This window comes from Triticum dicoccoides, chromosome 5B, assembly GCF_002162155.2.
Source record: "Triticum dicoccoides isolate Atlit2015 ecotype Zavitan chromosome 5B, WEW_v2.0, whole genome shotgun sequence".
Classification (NCBI taxonomy): domain Eukaryota; kingdom Viridiplantae; phylum Streptophyta; class Magnoliopsida; order Poales; family Poaceae; genus Triticum; species Triticum dicoccoides.
In genome coordinates, this window is record NC_041389.1 from 611,975,507 (window position 1) to 611,988,443 (window position 12,937).

The following is a 12,937-nucleotide window of genomic DNA, read 5'->3' on the forward strand; positions in this document are numbered from 1 at the left end:
AACACACACACACAAATGGTAGTTATTCTTTAATTTGCAGTCCCTCCATCCCAAAATAAGTGTCTTAACTCTAGTACAATTTTATACTAAAGTTAGTACAAAGTTGAGCACTTATTTTGGGACGGATGGAGTAGTATTTACGAGTGAAACTGCCTTGAAATGCAACATATCGACACATTTATACCAGTTGTGCGATGTGCCCTGTTAGTTTGCCATTCCATAGTCCATTCCCAGGATGATCCATTAACCTAGAGAGAGAACACCAATTTCAATTAAAAAAAAAGCAAAACATAAGGTTGTAATGTAATGAAGATCTCAGTTGTACGATACAAAAGAGAAAAGCTATTGTATCTAATCGGAAGCAGCAGCACATGCCATGGACTATACTTATATTATATACAGAATTCGATTTCAGAACACCCAAGTAGTCTGTTACCATATTCACAATGCTCTGTCAATGGTAAAACATTGCTAGTGCCTGCAAAAAAGTGTAAAAACAAAATGATGGAACATTATAAAATAACAATTAATAATTGATGTCAACAACATCTACTTTGCCAAGCTGCAGATGCCCTCTAACTTCCTAATGGTTGAAATTCCACAAATATTCCTTCAAGTCAGAAACGGCTATATAACTTGACTCGTGGAGACATCACCAGATTTTTCTTCCGTTCTTGCCTCCAAAAGGATTAGCATGTAATACATTAGAGTAAATGGATAGGTGCAAATCATCTCCTAAATTGAAAACCTGCATAGGTGCAATGTTGAGACGGGATAGCCTCTGACTATGAGATGCTAAGCATGCCTTGGCATCTGGACTGAACTTCTGAACTTCTGTGAATCAACTTTTGACTATAGTTTTCAAGCAGAAAGCATCTCAGTATTTTGCATCTAAAGTGCCTTCCCTGAATATTTCCCGTGTGCAAAGATGAGAATGATTTGGAGCGTGGGGTTGGGGGATTTGGAGCGTTACCTTGAGGATGTCGAGCCTGACAGAGCCGTAGACGACGCCGACGCCGATGCCGACCGCGGAGATCCTGGCCACCTACAAAGCAACATCGCGAGGGGAAGAAACTGAAAAATAAAAGGAAAAAAGGAAAATGAAAAATAAAAAAATTAAGAATAATCGATAAAAAAGCACAGAGAAAAGAAGAGGTACAACACCGTGTTTTTACTGGCACGGCGTTCGGACCCAGTTAAGTCTCAGGTTGGTGGGCCTACGCCCGACTTGATCGGTTCTTCGAAAACGAAGCCTCTGCTGAAAAACATAAAAAAAACACCCCCAAAAAAATTAAAAAAAAACCTATAACAAAGCTCGTTCTGTTTTCCGGAGGAGTTCGCTGGGCGAGATGACCTGCGGCGGCCTCCCCATCTCGCCGGCGCCGATGCCGACGGTGGCGGCTCCGCTGGAGGACGAGAACCTCCTCCCGGAGATCCTCGTCCGCCTAGCCCCGCTGCCGTCGGCCCTCCCGCGCGCCTCCCTCGTCTGCAAGCGCTGGCGCCGCCTCGTCTCGGACCGCCGCTTCGTCCGCCGTTTCCGCGCCCACCACCTCCGCAACCCCCCTCCCCTGATCGGATTCTTCGAGGAGGTCACCCGCGAGCCCTCCCCGGACTCCCCCAGCAGCCTCTTCTTCACCCCTATCCTGGATCCCCCCAACCGCGTCCCGGTCAGCCGCTTCTCCTTGAGCTTCCGCAACGGCGACGGCCGCACGATCCTCGGCTGCCGCGACGGTCTCGTGCTCCTCGTCGACGCGGGGGGCGCCGAGATCGAGGTCCTGGTGTGGGACCCCGTCACCGGCGACCAGCACCGCTTCGTCGTCCCTCCGGTGATCGACGAGCGCCAGGTCGTCGAGATCTTAAACGGCGCGGTTCTCCGCACCGCCGGGATCCTCGACGATCGCGCCTTCCGGTTCCAGGTGGTCTTGGCGGGCATCGACAGGCCAAACAAGCGGCTGTTCGCCTGCGTTTACTCGTCGGAGGCCGGCAAATGGGGCGATCCAATCTGGGTATCCGTGGATTCTGAGAGCAACGTTCGCACCACGGTTTCAATGCGTGTTTCCAGTACCCTGGTTGGGAATTCCCTCTACTGGTCGCTGAATGGGGATACTGCTGCCATCCTTCAGTTTGATTTGGGCACACAACGCCTAGCTGTGATACCGCTGCCACTGGATAAGTGCAGCGATGGCAGCCGCTCCTTCCGAGCTATGCCGGTGGACGGTGGCGGGCTTGGCATCCTTGAGCTGTTGGATTTCAGCATCCAGTTATGGAAAAGGGAGATCGACCGTGCCGGTGTTGTTTCGTGGGTGCTGGGGAAAACTATTGAATTGGATCAGCTTCTTTCCCTGGACAAGAGGGGAATGAGTCCAATGATGCTGGGGTATTGCGAGGTCAATAATGTGGTGTTTCTAAGGACGGTATTCAGTATTTTCTTGGTCCAGCTTGAGTCATTGAAGTTCAGCAAGCCACCCATACAGGCATCTTACTTCTTGGTTCATCCATTCACAAGTGTTTATACTGCAGGTAATAACCAAGTACTTTTCTACAATTGATTGATGGAAAGCTTTTCACATCCTTGGTGTTAGACTACTAATAATATAAATTAAATATGTGTCAACAGTTCCTTTTGCCGCTAAATGTGCTATTGAACATATTGCCATGCTGCTTATGATATTATTTTTATGATTTTCAAACTCTGTAATTGAAGTCAGAGGTAGCAAGCATCTTTGTAAGTTTATTAGATGAAGAAAAATATAGATTAAAACCATGAATGTAAAGATAAAACAAAGCTAAATTTCACTGCTACCTTTCTATTGTGTTATGCAAAGACGTATAATGCCAGTGATTTGTGTTTCCCACATTGAGATGGAAAACAGCTGGAAATTGGAAAGCTGAAATGTCCAAATGGTAGCTCAATATACATTTAATGGCTTAAAACTAGTTACATCCTTTGACCCAATGTTTATTTATTTTAATCTTGCTAACTTAAATCCATAATAAAGGCTTGATTTGATCTGTACGAGATAATAGTATTTTTATCACTTGTTGAAGACTCGCAAGTGTCAGAGTCTACTTGTACCAGAGGATAAATGAATTGAGTTTGTTTTATCTTTTCTAGCTAAAGTTATTCAAATATGAATTGCCATTATTTCTTTGTTCTCAAAATTTATTGTTTTGAATATATTATATTTTATCTACTTCAGATAACACGGAAATAATCTAGACCACTTCTTCATTCAGATCAGCTAATATTATGTGCATGCCATTCCATTTTACTGAGTGTATATACCATTCTCAGAAATATTCTATGCAAGGCAGTAGATGTGCTTTAGTTTATCTATTCCAATGTTGAAACATGTGTTTTTCCTCTCTCAATTTTGGCTTATCTAATATCGTTGTTATCCCATCGTATCTTTGGTTCTTTGGCTTATGCTTGTAGACATGGGCATTGGTGGTGGACCTGATGAAGCCAAACTTCTGTGTAATGCAATGCATAAGGTGACTGTATTGTGATACATTGGTTGAGCAGGTAATGTAAGCTTATCTTTGTATTTTCATTTGAGGGATCGTAACTGGTACCTTTTGTTTTTGTTACAAAATGCCCCCTTAACAACCATTTGTGAATAACCAAATTACAATTGAGGATTCTCACTGTGGTTCATGCAACCTATTATTGAAAGTAGGCCGCCATCTCTCTGCCTCCACTTTGATCTTGGTACTCTCGCCTTGGAAAGCGATGCTGTTTGTCTTGCTCCACTCATAAATTCCTGTGCTGGTCCTTGTACACCTGCTTCTTCCTTGATAGCCACCACTGCTGCATAGTGTCTTGAGACCGCAGTCTTGCTGCAATTGCCAGCCCAGTGAGGATTGCTCAGCCAAATCCGGCACATCTACGGGCATCGCACAGAATAATGCTTGGCCATCTCCTGATGCTGCGCCCGTAGAGGACATGTGCCCAGGTTTTCAGATAGTGGTGCTCGAGTCTGTTGCCTGTTGGCAGTCCAACAGCGATGTTGACGGGCAAGCCAAATGAAGAATCGACATTTGAGAGGCAACTTCACCTTCCAGAGGACCTTTTGGCAGCTGCCATAGCTTAATGCTGTAGTGAGTTCAGAAAAGCAGTGTCCATTTTGGCCTGAAGGAGAAGTGTCTTTATAATAGGATGTACAATCCCTTGCTCAAGGCTTCTACTACATGGATTTGGTTGATCTAAACTCGTGAATTAGTAAACGACTATTTGTTATACATTTCTAGAACACGTGCCTTTGAGCCAGAAGGCAGATGCATCTGCTTTCAACTCAATGAACCCCTCATATGCCCATGAAGCAAAGTTTATTTATTCCTGTTTTGAACTTTTTCTGATTTTGCTGCCGGTTTGATTCCACTTTGGAGGTTCGACATAAGTTCGGCAGTGATGAATTTGATGTTCATGTTTAGCAATACAAAACTTTGTGGGATGGTATAACTTTAATGGCTTTTGTATCCATCAACCAGTGGTACAAATTTTGTTTGACAAGTGACTGTTTCGCAGGTATCTGAGCTCTCATTCGGGTTGCTGAGCAGCTGCGGAATTGCTTTACCTGCGCAGGTTCTGTCGGTGCGGAAGTTGATCTTCTACGGAGCATGTTCTGGTCAACTGCGAAGTAGATTTGTCGGATTCATAACCTGCAAAAATAAAAAGATTTGTGCTACCTCCGACCCATAGAAGGTGTCGCAGTTTTGAACGACACTTATTTTGGATCAGAGGGAGTAGGGTTTATTTGTCCAGTTTGGTAGCTCCTTACCTAAATATAATTGTAGGCATCATCCAACAGGCATGATGACAAGCAGCGACTTGGTTAGGCTAGTAAATACTCATTCAGTAGCATCGGCTATGTGATTATTGCCCCCGGTTTCGTTCTCATTTCGCCTTGTATGCAGTGTGGAGATTTCATTACTGGTACCAAAATGTTGAATTGATTGACTTGAGAAAGACGAAGCATCCGCCAAAGATACCTCGATGGAAAATGTCCGTCTATGTAAAAGAATGTTCATGTGTTTTAAAAAGCTCATGCATTTTTTAAAATGTGAATGTATATTTTTAAAAAGCTCATGTCCACAAAAAGATATTAGTGTGTTAGAAAAGAAAGTCCATGCGTTTTGAAAAACATTCATGCGTGAGTAACAAATGTTTATGTATATAAAAAAATAAAGGGAGTAATACGGAATTTTTTTGGGGAAAAGTAAAAACGAAAAAAAAGGTGAAAAAGAAAGAATAAAAAAATTGAGCAGAAGAAAGAATAATAAATAGAAAAGAAGAAGAAACAAAAAAAACCGGGTGAAAAGAGTATAGGCCGGCCCATGCGCGCGCGGCGCAGAAGGCCCATCCGGCTAGGGTTATGTATGTAGGAGGTGAGAGTGGGACCGTGAGAACCCTCGCCGCTAACCGTCGTCTTCCGAGACCGGCATCTTCCACACGCCGCCGCCGCCGCCGCCGCCGCGGCAAATCGGAGAGCGAGACCGCCGCGATTTTCGCTTGGTTTGTTCTTCGCCTCTGCTCCCCCCCTTTACCCTAACTCCATGTGCATCGTCTTCCTGGCTGCAATAGCCAGTGCTACTGCCATAAAAAAGAAGAGCCGCCCGCAACTGCACCTGGAAAATTGATGATGTAGAAACAACACCGTGCTTGCGCTGTTTTATTCTGTATCTTCGTGTTATTATGAAATAAGACGCATTCAGAATCCTATCTATTTCGAGTTTCTTTTATGCCATGTCCATGGACGCTGTTGCCTTCCTGTGGAAGGTTCAGCCACTGTATTTCACACTCTACCATCCATGCTGGAGCTTGCCATGGATGGAAGCATTCATAGCATAATATTTTGGCATCTGTTTGAAATATTATTGGTGGGCTTGTTTGTTGTTATTATTATGCATGCTTCGTTCTGCATTTTTTTAAGAAATTCAGGCCAGGCATGCTCAAAGTCACACTTGTTATCACACATGTAAGATACAATTTCCTTATTGGTACAGCTTCGTTGGTTAATTCCTCGCCAAGATTCATTAGCAGCCTTCTGTGTCATCATCTATCATCTACACGCTAATTTATTATGTCTGACATGGATGGATGGTTTAAAAGCACCTTATTTCTCTTCCTTGAAATGCTTTTTTCAGCTGTTGGACCATCAGATGAGCAAGATGGCATCAGGGTTCCCAGGAACATGCGCGCCAAGCGGGAGCTCCTCAAGCACGCGCCCAAGCTTGTAAGCCTTCTCTTTTTCTCTTTGACCTTTTTTCTATTTCAGCTGTTGCGAAATTTCCTTTCCTTCAGTTTAATTTGCAGTACCAGAAACACACCGTCTCCGCAGAATTATTATAAACGCGGCACCCCTACAATAAGAGTAAATCATCATTATCTTGTGTGTCCGTGGCCAAGCGAAAACTGGCATCTTCCAGCAATTTCCCAAATTAGTTTCAAGTAGTGTGCTGCATCAGTGTACTTTGGAGCCGAGTTGCACGCAAAAGGCTTGGCCAGATTTTCTGGCACATGTGCATATAACCACTTGCAAATCTTGACATTAGTTTCTGTTGGAAGGCTCTGCTGCTTTATAACCTTCCATGACAAGAAACTAGAAATAGTATGTACGTGTTTCTTTTCAATTCCCATAACAGACTGTTGCTCTAATGCTTGTTCCAGGTTGAGAATGGCAAGAAGATGCTTATTCTCCATGGTACAAAGACTAGCGCAGTTTTGAACGATGTGCTCGCAGATCTTTTTCACCTGAAGCGTGATCATGCTGTGAAGTACACCAAGAAGAACGACAACATCAGGCCATTTGAGAGCGGGGGTGAAACTTCACTGGAGTTCTTCTCCCTTAAATCTGACTGCAGCCTCTTAGTGGTAAGTTATATCAGTTCCCATTGTGTATGTGTTGAGAATGGGACTTGTTATTCACTAGAGAAAAAATACTAAACTGATGATGTTCTCAGAAGTAGACTTAGTGAGCTAGGCAATGACTTTCTAAGCACCAGTATGGAAATTATCTGAAACCTTTTCAATATCTGTTATAGTGAACCTTTTCATTTTTCTTTGTATATTGAATGCAATGAATATTATTCTCTATTATTTTTAACTGCAACTATTTATGTTTTTGCAGTATGGTTCTCACTCAAAGAAGAGGCCCAACAATCTTGTTTTGGGAAGGACTTATGATCACCACATATTCGACCTTGTTGAAGTAGGAGTTGAGAACTACAAATCCATAGAATCCTATGCATATGATAAAAAGTTGGCGCCTAAACTTGGGACAAAGCCTTTCTTTGCCTTCATTGGGGAGCACTTTGAGAGTGCCAATGAGCTGAAGCATTTGAAGGAAATGCTGCTTGATCATTTCAAAGGAGAGGTGTGCATCTTTATAGATAAGTTGGAACGTTGGGCATAGATAATCCCTTTAGCTTTAATTCTGTTTATTTATCTCTTGATATAGGTGGTAGAGAATCTGAACCTTGCTGGTGTAGATCGGATATTCGTGTGCACAGCAATTTCCCCTACTACTGTCTACATGATGCACTGTGCTCTTCGTCTAAAAAGGTCAGGCACATCTATTCCTAGGATGGAGCTGGTTGAAGTTGGGCCTTCAATGGACCTGGTAGTTAGGCGGCACCAACGTCCATCTGAAAGTTTACAGAAGGAAGCTATGAAGGCTCCTGGTCATGCTAAGAAGGTAAATCCAATGGAACAGCTGTCTTTTGTTCATCAGATATTGTTATCCTGCTGGTTAGGTTGCAAAATGCGCCATTAGCCATAAACAACTATACTTCCTGCCCTAGTTTTGACACCAACAACTTGTATGCCAGTATGAATTCAGAATTACATTTAACATATTTGCAGGTGAAAAATGTGACGAATAATCCAATTGATGGCAAGGAGGGCAGGATCTACATTCCAGACCAGGAGGTTTGTGTCTCTAAACTGTGTTCACTAGCAGCCGTGAAGCTTAAATATTAACCTATTTGCCACACTAATCCGATTCATGGTTTTCTGTCCGAAAGGTTTCGAAATTGACCTTAACAAGCGACATAAAGGGCCTGAAGCGGGAGCGCCGCGAAGCCAAGAAAAACAAGGAGCACTCGAAGAAGCAAAAGGTCAACCCCGAGTGAATAACGCAGAAGGCTATTCATTCTTGGTAACTGGTCCTTTTAAAGGATTTTTGGTGCACCTGATGATCGCAGCGGCTGTGTTAAGCCAACTGGAGACCAACTTGTTAGGTTGAGCTGTAAATAGTGCGGTACCACCCTCTTTTTAGGCCGTAAAACTTGCCTACAGACTTCTGCATCTGTATTGAGGCAGCTTATCTATCAGACATTATTAGTGTGAAATTTTTGGGGCAACGTGTGTTACGAGTATTTTGTTTGACTATTGTTGTTAGTCCTTGAAGGGGAGCCTTGGCGCAGTGGTAAAGCTGCTGCCTTGTGACCATGAGGTCATGGGTTCAAGTCCTGGAAACAGCCTCTTACAGAAATGTAGGGAAAGGCTGCGTACTATAGACCCAAAGTGGTCGGACCCTTCCCTGGGCCCTGCGCAAGCGGGAGCTACATGCACCAGGTTGCCCTTTTTTTATTGTTGTTAGTCCTTGATATTAGCTGATCCGAGATGAGTGTTGAGATGACATGGTTTAAGTCTGGTTACCATGGGCATTTTTTTCTTCTGAATGTTTTGTGTAGCTCACGTGTCATTGTATTCTTTAGAATGTTTTGTTACCGAGCTGTGCTGTGACTCAGTTGTGGTGGCTGAGCAGTGTGGTATGTTTCGTGTGCATCATCATTTTTGGGTACTGACTGTGAAGAGTTTGCGAGTCGTTGGGTCAGTGATAACGAGAGAAATTCATGGCGACCTCTACAGCTGCTATCTTGACTCTGCTGAAATCCATGAATGGTGTTCCACTTTGGCAAAGGCAAATGGCCTGCCTAGACTCTAGAGGAGGCCCCTCGCAAAAAAAAAAAAAGACTCTAGAGGAGGCCGGTGTGCCCTGCCAAGAAGAAAGAGACGGCGCATAAAAGGAAATGTTCATCATTTTGAATTTGAATTTGAAAGTTTCTGCTTCTGTGTGGAGTAATTTTTCTAAGAGTCATGGCATGTAGCAGTGGTGTTGCTAGTAAAATGATCATGGGCTACACCCTACGCCATGACACCAGGTCAGGTGATTGATGCCAGTGTTTGCCACTACTTCGCCTTCCTCGTCAGTGGATGGCCTCGTTGGGGTTGGGGTTGTCGCTGCTGCTGTCGGCGGCGCCGTCGCTCGCGCCGGCGGCAGGAGGCGTCGGCTGTGCACGGCTGGGCGGCGATGGCGCCGCGCCGGCGCCCCATCCCTCCGGCTTGAAGTTGAACGGCATGCCGCCCCCTGGGATGCCTCCTGGCATAGGCATAGGCATGCCGCCGCCGGGGATCCCTGCTGGCATGGGCATAGGCATGCCCCCCGGCATGGGCATGGCGGGCATCCCGGGGAGGGCAGGCAAAGGCACGGGCATGGCAGGGATCGGCATCCCGGGCATGCCGCCGGGGTTCGGGAACAGCGGGAAGGACGGCATCGTCGACGGCGGCAGCCACCACTTCATGCTGCCGGTGCCTGTCCTTGCGGCGGCCGCGTCGCTCCCCGCCGTCGCCGGCCCCGGGGCAGGCCCGGGCGCAACAGTGGCGTCGTAGGACGCGCCGCGCCCCGGCTCGAACTCCACCCGGCTGATCTCGTCCTCGTAGTCGTCCAAGGACGCGTCCTGCGGCGCGGTCTCGGTCGCCGCGGCCTCCATGGAGCCGAAGGCGAACTCCCGGGCGTACTCCTCGTCGCCGACGCTGTCGTCGTGGAGGAGGCGCATGCCGTGCCCCCACCCGGCGCAGGCCAGGAGCACGAGGAGGCCGAGGAAGACGGACGGCTTGCTCTGCTCCATGGCTCTGCTCTGCTCTCTGGCTCCGTGGGTGCTGTTGTTGCCGGCGAGGTGGTGAGCGGGAGAGGTGTGAGCAACGCAGGTTTTATAGCGAGGTAATTTAGGAGCTTGGAGCTGGGGGGTAGGTTGGATCATGGTGAGCTGCCCTGCACTCCGATTTCTCAATCATCTCATGGTTTTTTACAGCAGCTCAGGGTGCATGCCGGAGGCGTGCAGCCGCAACACCACCTGAAAACTAACAACCTGGGTCAGCTTCTGCCTCCCAAATCTGGTGCTTAATCTGCACCCTTTGACCAGATTTTTCGACAGAATGCAAAAAATTTGGGCATGGACAGAATGGATGTGGATCTCAATCCCCGAAAATAAAATCGCGATCACAAATTTGGACATGGCAGCGAGCAATTCTTTTCTGACAAAGCACAACGAATTTGAGCTCAACTTCCAATATATGCAGACAACTTATGGTCTCACCAATTTTGTTGAGCAGCATCCCACAAATAAATGGGAGAACAGACGCATGCGTCGCGGTTGAATTTAAACCAGCGTTCTGGTTCTGTTCAGGAAGCACCTGAGCACAAATGCTCTCACATGACAATTGAGACACACTACAGGGCTGCAGCACACAAAGTAGGCAGAATAATAGCAGGGATTTCACTCGATAAATCATGAGTGTCCATCTGATCTGATCTAATCTACTCGCTCTTCTTGTTCCTCTTGGTGGGTATCCTGCTCAGGACGCCGCTGTCGAGTTTCTGGTACTGGTCCCGGAGCAGGCCCAGGATGCTGTAGAGGAAGTCGTCGACCTGGTCCTCGTACTTCTCGTAAAGCACAGGGAGCGTGTGAGCGCACACAAACCCTGTTCCAGGCAAAACCAGGTGTTGTTTTCATCAATGCAAGCAGCGGAACGCATGCTTTCGCGAAATAGGAACAGTTATGTTGTTTCTCAGTTGCAAAAAAAGGGGAGAGAAATAAATGTTATAGCTTCTTACCAATGTAAATAACGGTCAGGAAATTGAACCAGCTACCAGCTACAGAAGCAGACCACAACCCAACAATTGCCTGAAATAAAACATAGCGTGATATCAAAACATCTCTTGATGATGAACAGACACAATATCCACATGCAGAATTGATTTTTATGTTTTCCCTTTTTTGAACCCTGAACCATAGAAGATGCATTCTACGGTATTTTCATATATAAATAAAGTATATGTACAACCCTAAAAAAAGCCTTGGGCTCCACCAATTCCAGTTTTGTGGAAATCCATCTAGGTTTAAACAGAGATGAAGATCAATCCAATTCCTGAACTCTGATATGCTTGCTTTTGATTATGTGTGATATGAGAAGCAGATAGTTCTTAAGCAAGTGCCTCCAAATAGAGACACTGGGCAGACCATTTTTGAAGATTTTTTAGTTTCTCTGAATCCAGATATTCCAGCAAGCCATGATGATGATGTCAAGGGCAAAACAGTTAGGCAGAATGAGCATTGTTAGGCAGAACTGGTTTTCTTTATATTTTCCTATTTGATGTAATGATCACAATGAGGGAATACAAAAAGAACACAGTAAAGCTCTACGTACCAATACAAAATGCTTCAAGTTTCTTTCACAAGACACATCTTGAAGGAAACCAAGGAACTTGTTTACTTGGGCACCGATGGCAACAGCAATGTTCACAAACAGGTCCTCTGGCAACTTAACCCGGGGTATTTCAGAAGACCTACATGTAGACAATGCATTTTCTATTATTATTATTGCTATGTTGCTGAAAAGGACACATAGTGTGCATACACTTCAAAAATTCCATACCTTGAAAAGTTGGACCAAACAAACTGAACCACCATTCCAAGAACAAGGGCAAATGAAATGATTGTCAAGAAGTGGTAATCAAGCCACTCAAAGAAGACCCAGATAGCTGTTGCAAGACCCAAAACACTGGAAGATATCTTCTTGTTCCTCCATAACAACACATCAGCAGCTACAATGACAAAAGAAAAGCCTCAGAGATGCCCAGGAGAAGAAAACGTAAGTAAGCAGATGAGCAGATAACGTACACTTTCCACCACCCAAAACTCCATGGAGAGACCTCTGACGACCAAACATCTTGTTCTTCACATCAGCGACTGAGCCTGGATCGAAACGGCCAGATCTCTGCTTAGGGAGCTTGTCAGAAATGGTATCCATGATGTTGCTCATGATGTTGTCAGACTTCTGCTTGGGGAGCCTGTCAGCAATGGTATCCATGATGTTGCCCATGAGCTTCTCGGCCGTGCTCTCAGAATGTTCCGACATCTTCAGGTATTTCGAGCTCGCTGTGGAGTAGGATGGTATGTCAAACACTATGACATCCAAGAAATGTATAGGACAGACCAACTGACAAGAGCATATAGAGGGAAGCAGGACAGAAAAAAACATGATAAATGAGAATATTAAGTCTGGTATAAGAAATTGGGCCAATCACTTTGCTTCGACATACTTCACTGGAAGTTTAGAACTATATTCAACCTTTCGGCCTAAAGCGTGGAGTACACGATTATGTTATTACTGTTTGCTATGACTCTCAGGCTGACTGGTAAGTTGAGTTGGATGACTGTTTAACAATCAATAGCCATTCATTCAGGGACCAGCCTTTCATCATTCATTTCTGACCAACGCTTTCATAAATGAACAATCTGGTACACCAGAGCACCCCATCCAAGCGAAATATATGACTTGACAAACACTTTTTAGCAATTATTGTCCAAACATATACTTTATGGATCAACATTGAAATCGGCATTCAGTTATGTACCACCAAAATCACTGCAACAACAACATAACCGTCCCGTTCAACCGAATCTAACAAGATAAAGACCAGTACTTTATGGATCAAACATCAAACTAAGAACTCGTTGGATTGATTGGCGAAGCAACCGAGGGAAGGAGGGCAAAATCGCCAGAGAAGGCCGTTCATCTCTTCTTCTTACCCGCAATAGAAGCATATTCAGAACCCATCTGCTAACCCGGTCAGCAAAAAAGGGACGA

At 45.1% G+C, this 12,937-nt stretch overlaps 4 protein-coding genes and 1 long non-coding RNA gene across 10 annotated transcripts in view; 2 read left to right on the plus strand and 3 right to left on the minus strand.

Annotated features, from left to right (window-relative positions):
- Positions 1 to 1,074, minus strand: part of LOC119312047 — a 4,513-nt gene extending 3,439 nt beyond the window's left edge. The window contains exons 1-2 of one of the 6 annotated variants that reach the window (XR_005151212.1): positions 974 to 1,074; positions 185 to 248 (exon numbers count right to left, since the gene is read on the minus strand). This is a non-coding gene — a long non-coding RNA (uncharacterized LOC119312047). Of the gene's footprint in view, positions 1 to 184; positions 940 to 973 lie in introns of those variants that run through there. The other 5 variants (XR_005151214.1, XR_005151215.1, XR_005151213.1 and 2 more) reach the window with 5 other exon arrangements.
- A 236-nt stretch (positions 1,075 to 1,310) lies between these two features.
- On the plus strand, positions 1,311 to 4,978 carry LOC119312049. Its single transcript, XM_037587772.1, has 3 exons — positions 1,311 to 2,520; positions 3,437 to 3,526; positions 4,529 to 4,978. The coding sequence occupies exons 1-2, from the start codon at positions 1,350 to 1,352 to the stop codon at positions 3,508 to 3,510; spliced, it is 1,245 nt and encodes a 414-aa protein (XP_037443669.1). The 5' UTR covers positions 1,311 to 1,349; the 3' UTR covers positions 3,511 to 3,526; positions 4,529 to 4,978.
- Positions 4,979 to 5,367: 389 nt separating this feature from the next.
- Positions 5,368 to 8,379, plus strand: LOC119312050 (ribosome production factor 2 homolog). Its single transcript, XM_037587773.1, has 7 exons — positions 5,368 to 5,515; positions 6,148 to 6,236; positions 6,671 to 6,874; positions 7,131 to 7,376; positions 7,461 to 7,697; positions 7,865 to 7,930; positions 8,026 to 8,379. The coding sequence occupies exons 2-7, from the start codon at positions 6,195 to 6,197 to the stop codon at positions 8,131 to 8,133; spliced, it is 903 nt and encodes a 300-aa protein (XP_037443670.1). The 5' UTR covers positions 5,368 to 5,515; positions 6,148 to 6,194; the 3' UTR covers positions 8,134 to 8,379.
- An 834-nt stretch (positions 8,380 to 9,213) lies between these two features.
- Positions 9,214 to 10,157, minus strand: LOC119310265 (U1 small nuclear ribonucleoprotein C-like). The gene has a single exon (XM_037586068.1). The coding sequence runs from the start codon at positions 10,045 to 10,047 to the stop codon at positions 9,214 to 9,216; it is 834 nt and encodes a 277-aa protein (XP_037441965.1). The 5' UTR covers positions 10,048 to 10,157.
- Positions 10,158 to 10,337: 180 nt separating this feature from the next.
- Positions 10,338 to 12,937, minus strand: part of LOC119312051 (reticulon-like protein B8) — a 3,304-nt gene continuing 704 nt past the window's right edge. Inside the window, exons 2-6 of the mRNA XM_037587774.1 lie at positions 11,968 to 12,225; positions 11,723 to 11,891; positions 11,495 to 11,633; positions 10,902 to 10,971; positions 10,338 to 10,768 (exon numbers count right to left, since the gene is read on the minus strand). Of these exons, the coding sequence (XP_037443671.1) occupies positions 10,605 to 10,768; positions 10,902 to 10,971; positions 11,495 to 11,633; positions 11,723 to 11,891; positions 11,968 to 12,205 (780 nt within the window). The 5' untranslated portion in view covers positions 12,206 to 12,225 and the 3' untranslated portion in view covers positions 10,338 to 10,604. The remainder of the gene's footprint in view (positions 10,769 to 10,901; positions 10,972 to 11,494; positions 11,634 to 11,722; positions 11,892 to 11,967; positions 12,226 to 12,937) is intronic.

Excerpts from the sequence above, each read along its gene's own strand:
- LOC119312050 (XM_037587773.1), top strand. The coding sequence starts at position 6,195 with ATGCGCGCCAAGCGGGAGCTCCTCAAGCACGCGCCCAAGCTT. Across the intron at positions 6,237-6,670 it reads TCAAGCACGCGCCCAAGCTT|GTTGAGAATGGCAAGAAGAT; the intron begins GTAAGCCTTCTC and ends TGCTTGTTCCAG. Across the intron at positions 6,875-7,130 it reads CTGACTGCAGCCTCTTAGTG|TATGGTTCTCACTCAAAGAA; the intron begins GTAAGTTATATC and ends ATGTTTTTGCAG.
- LOC119310265 (XM_037586068.1), bottom strand. The coding sequence starts at position 10,047 with ATGATCCAACCTACCCCCCAGCTCCAAGCTCCTAAATTACCTCGCTAT.
- LOC119312049 (XM_037587772.1), top strand. The coding sequence starts at position 1,350 with ATGACCTGCGGCGGCCTCCCCATCTCGCCGGCGCCGATGCCGACGGTG. Across the intron at positions 2,521-3,436 it reads CACAAGTGTTTATACTGCAG|ACATGGGCATTGGTGGTGGA; the intron begins GTAATAACCAAG and ends TTATGCTTGTAG.